Source organism: Podarcis raffonei, chromosome 16, assembly GCF_027172205.1.
Source record: "Podarcis raffonei isolate rPodRaf1 chromosome 16, rPodRaf1.pri, whole genome shotgun sequence".
Classification (NCBI taxonomy): domain Eukaryota; kingdom Metazoa; phylum Chordata; class Lepidosauria; order Squamata; family Lacertidae; genus Podarcis; species Podarcis raffonei.
The window spans coordinates 29,021,301-29,041,787 of record NC_070617.1 but is presented as its reverse complement, the minus strand read 5'-3'; the positions used below and the strand labels follow the sequence as shown (position 1 = coordinate 29,041,787).

Genomic DNA, 20,487 nt, shown 5'->3' with positions numbered 1-20,487 from the left:
ACTGCCCTTCATCTGAGGAACACTGGGGCGGTTTACAGTATCAAAGCACAAAAATACATAACAAACAAAAATGCATAACAAACAAACTATGCCCCTGCCCCCACAGATTGTTTAATCAGTCCAATGCCTGGGAGAAAAGGAATGTTTTCACCTGGCACCTAAAGCGAAGGCACCAGGCGAGCGTCCCAGGGGAGAGCATTCTACAAACAAGGAACTGTTGGGAAAGAATCATTCTGCACAGAAACATGTTTGTACCTTTAAGAATAGTTTCTGTAAGCTCTGGGCTGATTGGGTGCAGCTGGCCATGACTACAAAAGGAGAAAGGCTGCAGTTTGAAGTGCCTGCAGAAAAACACCCACAAGCTTTGTTGTTTTGTAATAAACCTTTATTTAATTTGGTTTTACACCGGTCTCATGGAGTCACAGCCTCTGTCATCTGCCACCAGTGAAAAATCCCCCTCTAACAGGAACTACTGCAGAAAAAGCCCATTCTCACCAGCCACAAGTTTAAGTCTCATAGTTACAAAAAGCAGTATGCTGCACCTTTGCGATTTTGAAAAAAAGAAATTAATTCTTGGGACCAAACAAGCTGCGGAAGGACAGCCACGTCTGTTGCTCTGCCCCATTCACATGGAAAGAGGGGCTGGAGTCTGATTATTTATTTTTACATGGCACAGAATTTGCTCCGTGTCAGGCATTTTGACCACCGCGCATTCCCCCAAAGGCCCCTATAGGGTGAGGACCCCTGGCAGAGCCTGAAGGGCCATGATGCAGCAAGCTTGATTAAGATAAGCAAGATGCTGGCCCTGCAGTCCAAATCATCCAGAGGCACCCAGGTTAAGGAAGGCTAGATGATGCTACAGCATCCAGGAAAATGATGCCTGATCACTTTGGGCCTAATACAAGCAGCATCTTCAGAGCAGCAAACGTGTTTCTCATGGTGTTCGTAAGCAATCCACATTAGGTTACAGGCACAGCCAGAACAAGCACAGGTGCTTACCTTTATTGCTTCTGGCACATCGCTAACTGCTCCTGGGTCCAGGCGGACGAGACGAGTCACTTCCATTCCGATGGCTTCTGTGTTTTTAAACCTAGGAGCGACAAGCAGTTTGAACGGATTACTGGGACACAATGAACACGACGCGGTCCTTTCTCCCTACTTGTCATCAGGAGGTGGGAGAAACGTCATTTGGTACTGCAGCTTTGGCCCAAAGGAGTCGGTCTTTAGAGCAAAGGCTGAATTGGCCAAGTAGAGGCCTAGTAGCTCTCAGTGAGATGGCCAACCTAGGTTAGGTTTGAGGTGCTCGTATTGGTGTGCAAAGCCATATACAGCTTGGGATCGGGATAACGCAAAGATAGTCTCATGGCCAACTGATCGCTACATCCTGCAGGAGGGCATATGGCAGCCAGCATATTATCAAGAGGTCTGTTTCACATGATGCCAAAATCAGATAGGCCCAGATATTTCACAAGGAAGAAGAGAAGAGTTTGGATTTGATATCCTGCTTTATCACTAGCCAAAGGAGTCTCAAAGCGGCTAACATTCTCCTTTCCCTTCCTCCCCCACAACAAACACTCTGTGAGGTGAGTGGGGCTGAGAGACTTCAGGGAAGTGTGACTGGCCCAAGGTGCTGCATGTGGAGGAGCAGGGACGCGAACCCGGTTCTCCAGATTACGAGACTACCGCTCTTAACCACTACACCACACTGGCTCACGGCAACTTCAAAAGGTCGAAGTAGCAAGGTCACTGCCCTGCAAAGAACAGTGGAATGACGTCTCATCTCCTCCTTAAACAGGGGCTCTCACCTGGTGGGAAGCTGGACGGCCAGGTGAGGCGAAATACTCCACGCCAGATTGACATTATCTTTCCACTGCTTCTCACTCAGGCTGACGTACTTTGACCTCCAGTTTGCAACGCTGTTCTCCCCGGTCTGATCCAGCTCCAGCTCCGGGGATGAGAGAGGATTGTACCATGTAATGAGGCGTTCAATCTCAGTAGCCTTCGGAGGGAAAATAAATAAATAAAAGAAGAGAAAACAAAGTTCTGTCAGATCAAAGATGAAACGTTGCACATATAGTATGCGTGCATTGCGTGGACGGACCACAGCTCTGTGGCAGGACAGCTGCTTTGCATGCAGAAGATTCCAGGCCCAATTCATGACATCTCCAATTCAAATAATCATGTTGCAAGGGGATGGGAAAGACACCTTTTTGGCCTACAACTCCCATGATCCCTAGCTAGCAGGACCAGTGGTCAGGGATGATGGGAATTGTGGTTTCAAAACATCTGGAGGGCCGAGTTTGAGGAAGCCTGCCTTAGAGACCCTGGAAAGCTGCTGTCAGATGGAGGAGACTAGACTAAACTAGATCAGGGGTAGCCAAGTTAGTGTTCTCCACATGCTGTTGGACTACAACTCCCATCAGCCCCAGCCAGAATTGGGGGAGGGATGATGAGAGTTGTGGCCCAGCAACATCTGGACTTTACCATACAGTGGTACCTCGGGTTACATACGCGTCAGGTTACATACGCTTCAGGTTACAGACTCCGCTAACCCAGAAATAGTAGCTTGCTTTGCTTCAGGATGAGAACAGAAATTGTGCTCTGGCAGCGCAGCAGCAGCGGGAGGCCCCATTAGCTAAAGTGGTGCTTCAGGTTAAGAACAGTTTCAGGTTAAGAACGGACCTCTGGAACGAATTAAGTACTTAACCCGAGGTACCACTGTATTGTCTAAACGTGGGCTAGATGGACAAACAGTCTGGCCTGGAACAGAGCAGCTTCCTGCGTTTTCCTTCACTGCCTTAACTCAACTCTTGCTTACTGGTGTCTAACAAAAGTGTGCAAGCCAAATCCACTCTACTGAAGAAGTAAAAGCAGCTTACCAGCAGGGACAACAGCAACGTTCTCCTTTTCATGTAGTACTTGTGAAGCTGGGTACCTCGATTGGTCTTCTTGGACATTCCTTAAAAAGAACACAGTGAGCTTTTTCAAGTCTCTTTTCATATATTCTTGCTTTGCAAGGGTTTCTGATGGCGGACCAATTCCATACAAAATCACTGCTTAGCAGTGACCAAAGTGGACACTGGTTTTCAGCGCTGTGCTATTTTAGCGCCATTCATGAGGCAGCGGACTATTTCAGACTCTTGCCCGAAATCCTAGAGAGCGACTGCCGATCACCGTAGACAATGCTGAACAACATGCCTTTGGGCTTCCTATCACGTATAAGTGCAGCATTATATGTGCTATGCCTGGGGGACACACAGCTTTGACTATAGAATTGAGAAGTCCTTGAAAGACCCATCATATGCTGAAGAAACAACTCTTTACACTGGCCATTGACCCCCTCAGATGTGTATTTTGTAGGACCTATTCTCTTGACTGTAAAGTCGTTTTAACCGATTTGAATATGGTACTTTCAAAGTGTTATAACTTGCCCTGGGACTGCAGAGTGAAGCACAGAGAAGAAATCTTATTAATAATAATGATGATGATGCATTCTCTGCATTTAGAGATGCACAGACCAGGAAAGTAAAACGGTTGGATTTGAAACCTTACTTTTGGTTCTTGCCGAGGTCAACGTTATGCAAGTTCTTGCAACAACAACCCTTGAAACTGGGTCATATATATATAAATTAAAAACACAGAACACAAGCTTCTTATATAAAAGGCCTCTGGTTCGATTTTCTGCATTGCCGCTAAAAACCACCTTAAGGTAAAGGTAAAGGGACCCCTGACCATTAGGTCCAGTCGTGGCCGACTCTGGGGCTGTGGCGCTCATCTCGCTTTATTGGCCGAGGGAGCCGGTGTACAGCTTCCGCGTCATGTGGCCAGCATGACTAAGCCGCTTCTGGCGAACCAGAGCAGTGCGCAGAAACGCCGTTTACCTTCCCGCCGGAGCGGTACCTATTTATCTACTTGCACTTTGACATGCTTTTGAACTGCTAGGTTGGCAGGAGCAGGGACCAAGCAATGGGAGCTCACCCTGTCACGGGGATTTGAACCGCCAACCTTATGATCGGCAAGTCCTAGCCTCTGTGGTTTAACCCCCAGCGCCACCCGCGTCCCTCAAAAAAACAACAACCTTAAACAGTGCTAAAAACAACCTTAAGCTTGCAGACAGTTGTCGGCCAAAACATGTAATACTAGGCCAATGTAGCATAATAGCTGCGGGGTCACACCAAGACTGGAGAGATCCTGCTTCAAGGCTCACACAGCCATGAAAACTCACAGGGTGAACTTGAACGAGTCATTCTGTCTAGACCTCACAATCCTCTAAAGGTTTTGCAGAGAATCAAATGAGTATGTGTGCCCCTTTGTTCTCCTTTAGGGGATGGGAATATAAAACATGAATTAAGAAGGGTTTAGCAGGGCTCAGGATAAGGAAGTGTCATGTGAGACAGACCTGATTTTTTGGAGATCGTTGACATGCCGCTGGACAAAGGGTATGTATTTATCCATCCCTGGGTGGCTTGCTGTCGAGACCCAACAGTGATGTCCAAGTTGCTCCGTGTATCTTGATTATCTAAGAAGAAAAGGAAGCGTCCCGTCATCAAACCAGACAAATGAAAAAGGGAAAGTTGTTTTATAGTTTCTTATCTAAGACCCACCGGGAGGAACAAGCTGGCTGGCTGTCAAATATTTCTTGTCAGAGAACATGGCCGTCCAAAACTTGATTAGGATGATGATATCCTCGCGCAGCCTCTTTTCCCCTTGGGTTGGACACTTTGGAGCAGAGCTTAAACACACAAAGCATAATTTACTTATTTTTTAATATGATTTTTTATTAGTTTTTTTTAACATATCATTTTCAACAGTAATTAAACATACTTTTACATCTTATTCAAATTTTTTACTTCCATCAATCCTATCTGAAAATTTTCCAATCTAATCTCTCGGTATGCATTTCTTATCTTCCCTATTACATTTCAAACTCATAACCAATATCTCTATCTTTTTCTACTTTGTAATACTTCGTATATTTCTCCTTACAAAACTTCTTGTAGTCCTACTAGCATAATTTGTTGATTACAGTTGCTCTTCAAATAATTCATATACTTCCAATCTTCTGTAAATCTCTGGTCCCGCAGGTTTTGAATCCTTCCTGTCATTTTGCCCAATTCTGCATAGTCCGTTAATTTCGTCTGCCATTAATTAGAAGAGTGCAGGTGCTTCGGGTAAGAGACAATGGCCTGGTTGAGATGAAATGCTAAACTATGCTGTAATGTTTACACGAATGAACCTTAGAAAACATGATCAGCTTTCACTTCCATTTTAAATCAACTGCAGTCTATCGTTCTGTCCAAACCTTAAGCTGTGGCTAAACTTAACTATGACCTAGGGCAGGGGTGCCTAACCTGCAGCTCTCCAGATATCACTGGACTACAGATCCCATCATCTCTGATCATTGATCACGCTGGCTGGGGATTATGGGAGCTGTAGTACAACAGCATCTGAAGGGCCGCAGCTTAACCATACCTGGTTTAGGGAAACAAGCCAGGATCATAAATCATAGCTTAAAGTTGACTCTCTCTTTTTTTAAAATACTGCAGTTAAAACTGAAATAAAAGACTCTGATCATCCAGAGAAAAAGAGAGAGCAGGTAAGCCCAAGACTCATTCACATAACCAGGCTATTAGGAGCACAGTTCAAAGCTGCCACCCTTTCTTAACTCTTAGCTTTTTTCCACTTTCAGGGCAGCTACCTAAAACATAAAGAATTGCAATATCTTATTGCTGCGCTGGTATGCTGGGGCAGGGGAGGAAATAAGGGGGGCCCTTGGATTGTCCACTTTACCTTTCTCACATGTTAAGCAAGGAGCAAAAGCGCAGCAATACCTGAAATAATCAAAAGCAGTTGAATATATCTTCTCTCTCAAAACATTGCGAATCGTTGCATTTGGGACCACGTCAGCGTGAAGCAGGGACAATCCCAGAGTCAGCAGCCTAAATAATCCCGAAAGAAATGAATACATAAATACATGAAAAGGCAGGCAAATACTCTTCCCTTTTGCAGGATACAGATCCTTCTGTAACTCTGCAGGTGGCGAGATTCCTGAATGCGGTTATCTCACACACAAAAACCACCAAAAAACAACAAAAACACCAAAACTAATCGGACTGTTATGATGAGAGTGCATGTCAGATCTCGTCTTCAGTTTTTCTTTTTCTGTGATCCGTCCCTTGGAGCTCTCCTGGCCCCAAGCTGTCATTTGGCTCTGCTCAAGGACCCACCCTTGCATCGTGGTGTTCACCTTCTGTTGTCGGATATATCGGTCTTTATGTCTCTGTGTTTTTATGTTTGTACATACTTTATGGGCTAATAGCCGTAAATAAATAAATAAATAAAATAAATACTCTTCCCTACATATGCTAACAGGTTTCCGATTTCACTTAAAAAAATAATAATAATCCTGTGCAGGCTGATGCAGAAGCATATATTACTGATTGGGGCTCAGGAGCCTGTTACAACACATGTTCGGAATGGGGGCAAACGCACACAGTGCTTGCCACGTTTTATGGAGGATGCCTGATTGAAGGTGGGAAACCTTTGGCCTCCAGATGTTGCCGGACTACAACTCCCCATCACACCTGGGGCTGGGGGGAGCTGGAGATCAAACACATCTGGAAGGCCACAGGGATTCCCTACCCCTGTTTTCTTGCACCAAGGCTGCAAGTGCAAGCTCTTTCTTTTTAAAAATGAAAATAAAAATGAAGGCACATCCCCTGCAATGTGATCCCGCTGTACCCTTCAGCAGCATGGTGTTCTATTGAGAGCAGTCAAAATCCAGTGCTGAAGGAAAGCTGGTCAGCTCCAGATTTCAGTGGTGCAAAGGCAGAACGGCTCAGAAGAGATGAAAGGGGGATTAACTCTCCCTGAGTCACTACTTTCAAAATCTATAATTTAGACAAGTGGAACATGGAAACCGCAGAACTGCTAATCCTACGTTCCCACTCTAACCCACCCTGGATTGTGTCCTGCGTACATTGTCCCATAAATGTAATTGACAATCAAACCTATTCTTATCTGAAAAATCACGCCCATTTAAGTTTCGTAGCTCTGACCTGGATTCCATTCATGATTGACGCTACAGGTGTGGCAAAGAACACGGGAAACAGGTTTAGTTTTGCTTTTGGTCAGGTGAATAGAGGTGCAAACAATGAGTTAGGCTGAACCATCATCTTCAAGATGGCTCCATATCAATGGATCTGGCTAATTTGTTAAGAGAGAGCCAGTGAACACCTCTTTATCCATCTCCCAACTAGAGATCTATCCTAGGCTCATTTTCTTTTGCACATAGTTGGGTGCAACAGAGCAAGGCTAACCAACATGATGTCCCCAGATGTTGAGGACACTAAGTCCCACTGGTCCCAGTCAGTGTGGCCAACGGTCAGGGATGATGGGTGGTTGAGTCCACAATATCTGGAGGGCACCATATTGGCTACCCTTGTAACAGAGCCAGAGGCTAGACTGGTCAAGGACTAGGATAGTATACACCCAGGTTTCAAAGCCTTTCCCATGTTGCATTTTCCTATTTCTTTCTTTCTTTACCCCCCCCAAAAAGAAAAAAGGCACCCACTTACTTGAAACGTGGCCCAATCGCTGCCACATGCCGATTCATACTGCCTTTTGATCCCCCAATGTTCAGAGAAAGGGATCGCTGGAGCAGACTGGAGAAGATTTCCACCTGGTCAGAGCTACAGTACTTTGCGATTTCAAACCTCTGCACCAGGAACTGTGTCAACAAGAGAAATGCTTATATGTATCTCTCAACAGAATTAAAACATGGACAGCAAGCTCGCTTTTAAATTCACAGAACTCACTGTCGACAAGACAAGCTTACACCTTAAAGGATCTCAAAAGGGGAGAACATGAAAGCCCTCATATCCCAGTCCGATCACCCAAGATCATATGAAGGAGCCATCTTAATTGTTACCTGTGTTACAGAGACTGGAATGGCCTCAACTACAAATCAGGCATTTACTGCCACCATGCTGCAGAACACCGTTCCAGCAGGCTTTCGATTTTCAGGAGTCTCTTGAAGACTTTATGCCAACAAGCCCATGCAATTTGCTTAATTTTTTCTGAGTAGACAGTCATTTTAGTGGCTCTGGTTTTGTTTTTTTAAATGTTACTGTACACTGCCCTGACGTTTCGTGAGGTGACATATAAACACCAGGAAGAACTTTCTGACAGCAAGAGCTGTTCCACAGTGGTTCTGGGAGCTGTCTACTTCCCAAAATGTTCATCCTGTCTTCAACCACCAGGTGGTGTCATAGCCCAACATGATGGTCTTGCATTGCCAAGTGGAAAACGGAACAACTTTTGCTGTCTAGCATTTCATCGGAAGAGTTTGCTACTTAAAGATCACTCCTTAGGTTTGTAGATATCAAATCAATGTCCTTTAATGATGTAATGCAAGGAAACCATGAAGCTGCCTTGATAGAATGTATTTTCTCCATCTAGTATCCACTGTCGGTGACTCTTTAAAGGGTAAAGGGACCCCTGACCATTGGGTCCAGTCGTGGCTGACTCTGGGGTTGCGGCGTTCATCTCGCTTTATTGGCCAAGGGAGCTGGTGTACAGCTTCCGGGTCATGTGGCCAGCATGACTAAGCCACTTCTGGCAAACCAGAGCAGCGCACGGAAACGCCGTTTACCTTCCCACCGGAGCGGTACCTATTTATCTACTTGCACTGGCGTGCTTTCGAACTGCTAGGTGGGCAGGAGCAGGGACCGAACAACGGGAGCTCACCCTGTCGCGGGGATTCGAACCGCCGACCTTCTGATCGGCAAGTCCTAGGCTCTGTGGTTTAACCCACAGCGCCACCCGCGTCCCTCAGTGACTCTTTAGGGTCCTGCCAACCCAGGCCATGTGATCAGCATTAACCCCTCAATGCTAGTCTTTGTGCCCAAACGCTGCCCCTCTAAGGGTCCAGTCAAGGAAGCCTTGAAAGGGTATTGGAAGCTCTTACCAGTGCAAACTGTCTGATCCAAGGGCTCTGTCCAGGGTCCTGAAATATCTGCTACTAGCCTCCCTTGTCAGGCATCCTAGCCCTGACAAAACCTTGACTATCCTCTCCTTCCATTCCAGAATGCTTTCTGGTTCTGTACCCTCCCGACTCTCCCGTGAGCCCAATCCACCAGCACAGGACATTGCTCCATCTCTGCTGTAAGGATCTAGCGACTGCAGGAGACGAGCACTTACTTCTATCCAGATGTAATGCGGCGTGACCTCCGGAGGACACGGTATGGGCTGGCTCTCTTCCGAAGCAGCTAAGGGATCTGCTTCTTTCCTCTCGGCAGAGAACAGGCCAAACTTCTGCTCCACAGTCATTTGCCAGGCCCCCGACATTTCTCGCATGAACTGGGAGGCAGGAGGGAAGAGGAACACAAAGGTTTGCTTCATTTTCCTGCTTACTGGTCTGAATTCTATTCTAAGTGCTGGGGTATACAGTGAACTATGAGACACATTTTTTGGTTCTGTATGCTAGTTAGTACACAGAAATGCATGCATGTGTACACCTAGTTCATGGGATATTTTTAGAATATTTCCTTTAAACACACACATATTCCCAAAGCAACATAAGGCCACTTTCAAAGAAAATTGGCCCAAGTTATCCACTCTTGCTAGAAAAACTGACTTCTTTGATGTCTCTCAGCCGCACTTACCTCACAGAGTGTTTGTTGTGGGGGAGGAAGGGAAAGGAGATTGTTAGCCACTTTGAGACTCCTTAAAGGGAGTGAAAGGCGGGATATCAAATCCAAACTCTTCTTCTTCTTCTTCTACCCAATGTGTGGAAGTGATATGCCAAGCGCAGTAGTTACATGTAAAAAAGGACCCTGGACAGTTAAGTCCAGTCAAAGGCGAATATGGGGTTGCCATAGTCATCTTGCTTTCAGGCCGAGGGAGCCGGCGTTTGTCCACAGACAGCTTTCCGGGTTATGTGGCCAGCAGGACTAAACCGCTTCTGGCGCAATGGGACACCATGACGGAAACCAGAGCGCACGGAAACGCAGTTCACGTTCCCACTACAGTGGTACCTATTTATCTACTTGCACTGGCGTGCTTTTGAACTGCTAGGTTGGCAGGAGCCGAGACAGAGCAACGGGAGCTCACCCCGTCGCATGGATTTGAACCGCCAACCTTCTGATTGGCAAGCCCAAGAGGCTCAGTGGTTTAGACCACAGCGCCACCCGCATGGTTATCCAGCTCCTGGGCTAAAAGTGTCACTACTATTGCAGAGATGGCAGTGGAAGTTGAAGACCGTGATCTCCATGTCTCTCTGTGCCTCTCAAGCTATGGAGAGTGAGTGGTGACTATGGGAGAAGTCATGGGTGCTGTATTATTGGTGCTCCCTCTGATGGACAGGCCTGCCTCCTGGTGTCCCAGCAACCAGTGAGAGGTAGTGAGACCATCAGCCAATCAGGAGAGACTGAGTAGAGTGTACTGTAAGTGAGATGCTGTCAGATATCTATGGACGACCAACATCAATATACGTGTTTAAATTAGGATTGGTGGGATACTCCTACAGTTAAGGTGAGCTTATGTTGTTTCTTTTGCTTTCCTTTCTGTTATATCTGCAGCAAAAACAAATGCACTAAGTATGCTTTAATAGCTGGATAGTTATTTATTATTACTGTGAATTATGCAGTTGGGACGCGGGTGGAGCTGTGGGTTAAACCACAGAGCCTAGGAACTTGCTGAAGGTCAGCGGTTCGAATCCCCGCAACGGGGTGAGCTCCCGTTGCTCAGTCCCTGTTCCTGCCAACCTAAAAGCATGTCAAAGTGCAAGTAGATAAATAGGTACCGCTCCGGCGGGAAGGTAAACAGCGTTTCCGTGTGCTGCTCTGGTTCGCCAGAAGCGGCTTAGTCATGCTGGCCACATGACCCGGAAGCTTCACACCGGCTCCCTTGGCCAATAAAGCGAGATGAGCACCGCAACCCCAGAGTCATCTGTGACTGGACCTAATGGTCAGGGGTCCCTTTACCTTTACCTATGCAATTAGAAACACCAAACAGAAGGGCAAATGAGGTAGATATGACTGCCTTCCACCCTGGCTAAATAACAGGGGAAGCTGAGAGAGGATTATTCCAGTCTTGCAAAGTCAGTGAAGAGAAACCAGCAGGTCTGGAAGTAGAAAGGGACATCCTTCTAGCAAGATACTTCCAAGTTATTTCATAAACCTCACCTACAGAACAAGAGGAAGGGGCTAACCAGCCCTGGAGATCCTCTTCCACCCAACAGAGAAAGAAGAAATAATTTCTAGGACAGGTGATTTTAAACACGCGTGTATTCTTACTGTCAAATTTTTATTCCAGGTTCCTTCTGGAGAATGGCTCTTAAGACTGCAACCATGAAAAGAGTTACTAGGGACAGTTACTAGGGACCCTTTAACACATTAGTAAAGGTAAAGGGACCCCTGACCATTAGGTCCAGTCATGTCCAACTCTGGGGTTGCAGCGCTCATCTCGCTTTATTGGCCAAGGGAGCCGGCGTGCAGCTTCTGGGTCATGTGGCCAGCATGACTAAGCCACTTCTGGCAAACCAGAACAGCGCATGGAAACGCCGTTTACCTTCCCGCTGGAGCGGTACCTATTTATCTACTTGCACTTTGACGTGCTTTCGAACTGCTAAGTTGGCAGGAGCAGGGACCGAGCAACGGGAGCTCACCCCGTCGCGGGGATTCGAACCGCCGACCTTCTGATCGGCAAGTCCTAGGCTCTGTGGTTTAACCCACAGTGCCACCTGCGTCCCTGAACACATTAACTCCTGCATAAACGCATATCAGATTGTGCTGCGAGTGATTTTGTTTTCCTTACCGGCACTTCTATTCCATTCTTGGCAGCAAGCAGCCATTCCCAACAAGCGATGGCCGTTTCCATGCCGTGCTCGCTGAACATTCGCAGCGGGCCCCAACACAGGTGGTGCAAGAGCTGAGGGTCAGTGTCTGAAATGGAAACATTTATATGTAGCAATATATGTTTTTTTAAAAAAAGAGTATTTTAAATGGGTTGGGTCCAGACTTAGTCCTACTTAATGTAGACCTACTTAAATTAATGGGACTCCAGGAAAGAAATGAAAGAAGTGGTTGCATAAGTTACAAAACAAATAAGCAACATTTTGCATTTATCACACAATCATTTTGTTCAAATTTAAGCATCTGTAGCTACCATATTTTTCGATCTATAAAGCGCACCTGATCATAAGGCGCACCTAGTTTCTAGAGAGGGAATTCAAGAAAAAAAGTATTATTTAAAGGAAGCGCTGATCAGAGCCTGTATGCATCCCAGGCTCTGCTCAGCGCTCCCGTTCATAAGCCGCGTGGAGTGTGTGTGTGGCTCTTGGGGGCTTTTCCCTGAGGAGGGAGAAGGGACTTCTCCCACCTCGTAGGAAAGCCTGCAGGAGCTGCATGCTCTTTAAAGGGTGTGTGGCTCCTGTGGGCTTTTCTATGAGGTGGGAGAAGGGACTGATGCGGCCAGTCAGTCCCTTCGCCCTCCTGGGGAAAAGCCCGCAAGAGCCGCACGGAGCTTGTGTGCGGCTCTTGGGGGCTTTTCCTGCCTGCCTCTCCCCTGCATTTGCTCCATAAGATGCACACACATTTCCCCTTGCTTTTTAGGAGGGAAAAAGAGTGTCTTATGGAGCGAAAAATACGGTATTTAATCCTGCAACACTACGATCTAAGGGTAGGCACTGATGCTTTTAGTGATGCTGTTGCAATTTTGTGTGTTGCATGCATTTCCCGCCCCGCCCCCCGAAAAGTGTGGTCTACAAATATTTAAATAAATAGCTGTAACGTGCCCTGGGACCTTATGGTAAACAAACAAAACAATCGATCGATCGATCATCCTTACAGCTGTACAAAGCTGAATAATTATTTGCCCATCAACCAATAGACAGAATTCTCTCTTATAGAGAAATAAAAGAACCAGTTTGAAATTCTTCTTTCAGCATCCTTTTCTGTGGCTTCTCTCTCTAAAGCATGTATATATGCACGTACACATGGCAGAGCAAGGAAAATCGAACTGTTGTCCTTACCTCTGCTACTTATCAACATGGCTGTCATCTTAAACATGACTTGAGTGTAGTGTTCAGGCTGGCCTGGTTCCAAGGCCTCGTTGAGCTGTTTGATCATTAGTTTACTGAGATCTGAGGTGCGGCCTGTGGCGTGACAGTAATTAATCATCCCAGCGACCTGTTAAGAGAATTTCCAATCAGTTAACAGGGCTTGCAAAGACCTTTAAATGTCTAGTGTTTATCTTTGTGGTCACCTGAATGTTTTCCAATTACTCTACGGCTAAGAAGAGCTTTTCAGCCCTGTCAAAGCATGGCAAGATTACTATTATAGCCTTTGCAAAATGTGGATTCTGCATTTTGTGAGTTGTCTTTATATTCATCAATCTTATTCTGCAAACCACTTTTGAGTTTATTTTCAGGTAAAGAAGAGCTGGGTAAAAATTATTAAAATAAAACATTCCCAAATATTCTCTTGCATTCCTTTTGAATCGCCAAGCTTAAACATCTTGTTTGCACGTCACGATCCACGAAAGAATCCCTGGTCAACCAAAAGCTTTTAAAAGTACTAGGAGCTCAGGAAGAATATGATGGATGCCAGAAACGTTACACGGTTTGTTTTCACTTCTACATAAAATGTTTTTAGATACTAAAACGTATAAAGTTCAAAATTATGTTTCATGCCACAATAAACAGTTTACTGTAAATGAGCAAATGTCACTCAATTTAGTGAAGAGAAACAAAGCAAGAGGGAAACAAATAATGACCCCTGTTTTAATGCCACAGGGCTTAGACTGCTGTACTTACTTCTCCAGCATAGCGATTTCGCAAGTTAAGTGAAGCCATGAAGTTGGAATAGTCTTTCTTTACACATGCAGGCCTTTCAGTTAACTGGGTTGCCTACAAAAAAAACAAAAACACATACAATTACTATGTAAGTCATGGGTAGGCAAACCAAGGCCTGGGGGCCGAATCCGGCCCAATCGCCTTCTAAATTCAGCCCACGGACGGTCTGGGAATCAGCGTGTTTTTACATGAGTAGATGTGTCCTTTTATTTAAAATGCTTCTCTGGGTTATCTGTGGGGCCTGCTTGGTGTTTTTACGTAAGTAGAATGTGTGCTTTTATTGAAAATGCATCTCTGGGTTATTTGTGGGGCATAGGAATTCATTCATTCCCCCCCTCCAAAAAAAATATAGTCTGGCCCCCCTACAAGATCTGAGGGACGGTGGACTGGCCCCCTGCTGAAAAAGTTTGCTGACCCCTAATGCAAGTGATATACCAGATTTTTTGCTCTATAGGACGCACCTTGTTTTAGAGGGGGAGAGCAAGAAAAAAAATTCTCCCCCTCTCTGCTCAGCGCCCCTTCAGCGAAGCGGCAGGAGAAACAGAGCCCCTTCCATTTCTCCTCCCGCTTGGCTGAATGGGCACTGCACAGCTCTCCCTCTCTGCTGAAGCCAGGAGAGTCTTGCTCTCCTGGCTTCAGCGAAAGGAACCTGAAGCCTGTGCAGCGCAGCGGGAACTCGTGCTGGGCTCTGAAGGCTTCAGGTGGCTATCCCTGAAGCCTGGAGAGCGACAGGGGTTGGTGTGCAGCGACCCCTCTCGTTCTCCAGGCTTCAGCGATAGCAACGCAAAGCCTCCGGAGCACGGAGGGAGCGCTCCCTCTGCGCTTCGGAGGTTTTGCTTTGCTATCGCTGAAGCCAAGGAGCCTGCATTCACTCCATGGGACGCACACACATTTCCCCTTAATTTTTCGAGGGGGGAAAGTGCATCCTATAGAGCGAAAAATACGTGTGTGTGTGTGTGTGTGTGCGCGCGCGCACACACACACACACACACACACACACAGAGCCCGCCCCCCTTCTGCTGCTGTCCAGCAAATGGTATTCAGTGGTATGCTATGCCTGAACATGGAGGTTCTACACAGACACTGCATCTATAATAGCCACTCACAGACCTCCATGGATCTGTCCAGCCCCCTCGCCTTTAAAATTAACTAAGCCCGTACCCATCACCACGTCTTGTGGCAGTGAATCTGCTAACTGAACTAGGTGGTGGTGTTCTTGGTGTTTTAATCCCACTCTTTAGCCAGGAAAAGACTCCTGCAGCGGCTTACCGACCCCAGGTATAAGACTGTACCTGCCTGCAGGCTTCCGATCTAAGAAACAGGACACAAAAGGGGGGAAGGGGACCGGGAGGCAGCAAGAAAATCAAGCTCAGGCACTGCGATGCAACTGAGTTGTATGGCGCTGGAAAACTTGAAAGCGTTACGTGAATTCAGAGCGAACCCCTCCCCAATGAAAACTGTTAACTCCCCAGAGAGCACTGGGCTCCACTTGTATAAAATAGTTGCAAAACCAAGAAAGAAACACAGCAAACTCTGGCCAGATAACCAAAGAGGTGATTGTCCTCACTCACCCCCAGAGTTGTGTTCTGCCTGTTGTAGCCTGCGAAGTGGAGGATGCTCTCAGTGGCCATAGCCAGCCCTGTGTGCTGGGACAGGCCAGAGACCCAGTTCTGATGCTTGTTTAAATATTCCTGAAAGGAGAGCGGAGAGAATAGTCTGAGTGCAAGCAGAAAATTTAAAACAAGGTCCGTATGTTTTATCTTATGCTGGTCTGTGACCGAAATAAAGTTTGATACTGATACTACTTTAAAACAATGTCTAATAAAATATACCGAAAATGGCATTCCCTTCTGTGGGAGTCATAGAGCTGGAAGAGAATCATAGAGCTGGAAGAGACCACAAGGGCCATCGAGTCCAACCCCCTGCCAAGCAGGAAACACCATCAGAGCACTCCTGACATATGGTTGTCAAGCCTCTGCTTAAAGACCTCCAAAGAAGGAGACTCCACCACACTCCTTGGCAGCAAATTCCACTGTCGAACAGCTCTTACTGTCAGGAAGTTCTTCCTAATGTTTAGGTGGAATCTTCTTTCTTGTAGTTTGGATCCATTGCTCCGTGTCCGCTTCTCTGGAGCAGCAGAAAACAACCTTTCTCCCTCCTCTATGTGACATCCTTTTATATATTTGAACATGGCTATCATATCACCCCTTAACCTCCTCTTCTCCAGGCTAAACATGCCCAGCTCCCTTAGCCGTTCCTCATAAGGCATCGTTTCCAGGCCTTTGACCATTTTGTTTGCCCTCCTCTGGACACGTTCCAGTTTGTCAGTGTCCTTCTTGAACTGTGGTGCCCAGAACTGGACACAGTACTCCAGGTGAGGTCTGAACAGAGCAGAATATAGTGGCACTATTACTTCCCTTGAACTAGATGCTATACTAGATCAGAAGAGAGGGAGAAGAGAGGGAGTACCTTGTTTTAGATAGTATACCTCCATCTATATATAATATATATACACACACACACACCCCAATATTTAGCTACAACTTGCAGAAGTTACCTGCAAGTGAGATTTGGTAACCGAAGGGGCCCATTTCATGGCTTCTTGGAGGATCATTCCACAGCGTGCGGCAAAATCCTTTACTATACTCTAAAAAAAGAGACACAAAACAGTCAGCTGGTAAAATGAATTGTTGCGCTGAATAATAAAAGCAAAATACAGTCGTACCTTGGTTTTTGAACAGCTTAGTTCTCAAACATTTTGGCTCCTGAACGCCACAAATCCGGAAGTGAGTGTTCAGGTTTGCAAACTATTTTTGGAAGCCCAACATCCAGCTTCCATGGCTTCCAATTGGTTGCAGGAGCTTCCAGCAGCCAATCAGAAGCCGCGCTTCGGTTTCAGAACATTTTGGAAGTCGAATGGACTTCCGGAATGGATTCCATTTGACTTCCAAGGTACGACTATAAAGCAAATATTAAGCTGGGTCGGGCGCACATGCAAAATATCCAACATGTGGCAGTAAAACTGCTAGCACATTTGAAAAGCTAAGCAGGCTCTGGCATGGTTTCAAATTGTGCATTCGATTCCTGCGCTTTATCTAGAACATTGATCAATCCCCCCCACATTATTAATATTTGATAAATGTATTTAGTATTATTTGGGTGGCTGGTCCAACTCAGAGAGTAAAACCTCTAAAATTAATAGACATGGCTAACTTAGGTCCGTTAATTTCAAAGAAGCCTGAGCAGAATTTGGTTCCTTTTCTTTTTTAATTAGATTTCTTATCTGCCTTTCACCAATAATAGCTTTGTGGAAGAACCTCTGCTTTGCATGCAGAAGGTTCAAGGTTGACCCCCCAGCCTCCCCAGAGAGCCACTGTCAGGCAGCAAAGACAACATTAAGTATAAGGGAGCTTCCTATGTTCCAATTCCCACATGTGGACATCTAGGACAAAGGAAATGGGGTGGGCACACTGGGCAAGCAGGGAGGAAGATGGGCTCTTGCTCCTCCACCCATATGCAACTAGGTAAGCCCATCTACTCCAGCCTGGCAAAGGCAGACAAAATGCTACTCTTGCAGTTCAATACTGCTGCAGTGCAAGGAAACAGAAATGTTCCAAATTATCTGGAAGGAAAAAATATATGAGGCCAGACATAAGTAATTAGTCGCCTTCAAGCATTAACCATGTGCAGAAGCAAGAAGATGCAAATCTAGAAAAGGTCACTTCAATTCATCTTTCTGCATCCTGGAGTGTCTCACCTCTCTAGCTTCGTATGTATCGGGAACAGTAATTCTATACGGGGCGTCTGGAATGTCATAGTAGGGTTGGTCCTTGTGAATGTCCTGAAAAGGGGAAAAAACAAAACCCTTTAACAAGAATCAGATCACGTTTCTAACTGTCTTAGAAATGCTGTGTGTTGACATCAGTCTGTCTCAAAAGACAATGGAGTGCGCCCCCAGGGGAAGAATTAAACTGCTGCAGAATCACAGTGCCTGCTGTGGCTGCAGAGAGGGTAATTTGTAACTACTGCCTCCCATGTTTGTTTTGCTGTGTTAGCAGCATTGAAGTGACTTCCCCGAGGCGCAAGCCTGGGCAGTGTGTATGGAGATCCCAGGCTGCCCAGAAGACAAGACCCACACCTCGCTGGTAGGGTCCAGAGGAAAGCAGAGCAATACATTTGGCACCAGCTTGGCTGCAGGAGTTGCCGGAAGGAAGTGTACAAGGCGCCACCCAACCATCTTAGGGACTCCACTCTGGATTTGTGCAAGATTTACTCCAGAGGGAAGTATCAGCATGCATGGGAGAACCCAACGTCTGCAGAAATTCAAAAGGTTTTCGGGGGAAAGCCCTAGGCATTCTCAACAACCCAGCAAAGGCTGAGCAGCCTCAGTTACTGGACAATGATGAGCATCTTTTGCAGGAAGGAACAGAAAACCAAGGGAGAAGTGGAATAGAATATCCTGGAGGAAACGAAGAGGGGCAGGCCAGTTATTTCAAGGATAAGGAACCATGTTTCAGCCCAAGGGATGCAATCCCTTCTGCTCAACTTTCTGAGAAGCAAATGTGGGCAGAACAACATATGCAGTGCAAGAACTCTACAAAAGAGTTTCACAATATAATAAATAATAATAATAATAATAATAATAATAATAATAATAATAATAATAAGGTTAATATGAAAATACTTACTGCACTCAATGACAGGGAGAGGGTCTGGAGGATATCTAACATGGTCTTCAGCACTGTTCCACTCCAAAGTAAGTGAGGGAACCTTGGAACAAAAAAGACATGTACAAAAGTTTCATCAGTCTAGTTGTTACACAAAGCAGAGGGTGGGAATGAAGGGAGGAGGACTTCCGGGTTAGCGCCATCGCCTAATGGCGGATTCCCTCCGAGCTCCGGAGGGAATCGGCTTAGTATGGGTCGGGTCCTGCCGCGGCGGCGACGCGGGGACCCTCAGAAACCACAGGCACTGAAGCCTGTGGACCTGGTGACTCGGCGGGCACCATTTGCGCCCCCCCGACCCGCGAAGGAGCCTTTTTGAAGGCTCCGGAACGGGGGACGGAGAGTGGTGCGGTGCTGTGAGTCGACTGCTTCCCCTACTGAGTGAAGTCGCATGCCATGGACGGAGAGCGCTGACTTCTTTCTCAGAACATTTGGACTAAAAGTAACAACCCGTGAGTAATACGGAAATTGGACTTAAAAAGAGAAATTATTTTTGGGGGGGGGAATTAGGTACGATCGGGTAAGGTGTAAAGAGGAAGTCCGCCTACCCGCCTTGTAAACATCTTAAAGCAAGGATTTTATAACTAAGGTTGAGAGAACACTTTTCTCTTTTGTGGATAAAAGCAATTAATTCCACGTTTTGGCAATATAAGTGATTGTGCTGGAGGATAAGAGCTAATATTGAGAGCGGAATTGTCACCCCTCCCCCAGGACCCGGGAGCGATCGGTGAGAGAGCCTGCGGACGAGACATAGAAGACTTTGACAGCTGTCAAACTAGCTGTCAAAGTTGGGGAAAAAGGAGAACTTTGTTTCTGTTGTCTTTGCTGGTTATATTTGTTACAATTTGGTAACAAATTGTTAAAAATAAAGAAGAAAAGGCTAACTTGACTTTTGGGTTAACTTAACTGGAAGATACTAAGAAACCAGAATCCCTCTAGAGGGGGTTCAGGACATTACAAAAATGGCTGTAAGTGGAAAAACACTGGCTGAACTGGAGAGGACTTTTTTTCTCTTGTGAAAGTTGCAGGAACAGAGTGATGTTTTGGCTACAAATGTTACAATACTGAATGGAACAGTAAATAAAGTTACTGAGCCTGGGAGGGACTTGACTCAAGTCTTTGCAGCTGAACAAAAAAGTTTTGCAGTTAAACTAAAAATTTCTGCAGCTGAACAAGAAAAGAAATCTGAGAAATTTGAGAATGTGATGAAAGAGAAACATGATGATTTGAAGGAAAAGGAAGGAGGAGCTATAATGCCACAGATGATTGAGGAGAGCCAGAGGCCGGTTAAGATGGATACAAAGGAAAATAAGATCAGGATGATGAAAATCTGGTTTGAATTGAAGAATGGAGAATGGAGAGATCTCCTTATGTGGAGATCCGAAGACCTATGGAATACAAACGTGGCTAAAGTGGAAACTGGAGCTTTTGGGACATTTGGACTTAAGAGAAGCAAGAAACAAGATTTTGGCTCCACTTTTAAATATGGAGGCCTGGCTGGAAGAAACATGGACCTTATTGGGACAGAGCTTCTTCGAGATTTGGTGTTCAATATAAAGGACTATCAAAAAAACTGGCAGAGAGGAATTGAGAGAGAATTAAGAGCCTCGGACGTGAGGTCGCCAGGCTGACAGCAGATGGACTGATGGACTTTTGTTGGGGTTCGAAACCGGGAAAGGGGGGGTGGGGCTTTGGGAATCCAAAGGGTGTACAATTATATTCTGTTTCATTTAATTTTGTTTTGCCACTAACATAAAAATGGGGAATTCGTGGAAGGGAATTGGGGTCGACCTTAGAAAAAGATTTTTAAGAATAAGTACTGATGTATAAAGATTGAGGTTTATAAGTTAAAATTGGTTAACTAAAATGAATTAAAGAAAATAAGGTAAAGTTTGGGGACAAGAACTT

General features: G+C 45.8%; 1 protein-coding gene across 2 annotated transcripts in view; it reads right to left on the bottom strand.

Annotated features, from left to right (window-relative positions):
* The window catches only part of PI4KA (phosphatidylinositol 4-kinase alpha), a 98,481-nt gene that overhangs the window by 17,035 nt on the left and 60,959 nt on the right, over nt 1–20,487 (bottom strand). For both annotated transcript variants that reach the window (XM_053370232.1, XM_053370230.1), the window contains exons 26-40: nt 18,544–18,625; nt 17,613–17,696; nt 16,413–16,502; nt 15,427–15,546; nt 13,817–13,909; nt 13,034–13,190; nt 11,818–11,945; nt 9,202–9,360; nt 7,578–7,729; nt 5,832–5,939; nt 4,605–4,732; nt 4,400–4,519; nt 2,880–2,959; nt 1,806–1,999; nt 1,000–1,090 (exon numbers count right to left, since the gene is read on the bottom strand). In XM_053370232.1, the coding sequence (XP_053226207.1) occupies nt 1,000–1,090; nt 1,806–1,999; nt 2,880–2,959; nt 4,400–4,519; nt 4,605–4,732; nt 5,832–5,939; nt 7,578–7,729; nt 9,202–9,360; nt 11,818–11,945; nt 13,034–13,190; nt 13,817–13,909; nt 15,427–15,546; nt 16,413–16,502; nt 17,613–17,696; nt 18,544–18,625 (1,786 nt within the window). The remainder of the gene's footprint in view (nt 1–999; nt 1,091–1,805; nt 2,000–2,879; nt 2,960–4,399; nt 4,520–4,604; nt 4,733–5,831; nt 5,940–7,577; nt 7,730–9,201; nt 9,361–11,817; nt 11,946–13,033; nt 13,191–13,816; nt 13,910–15,426; nt 15,547–16,412; nt 16,503–17,612; nt 17,697–18,543; nt 18,626–20,487) is intronic.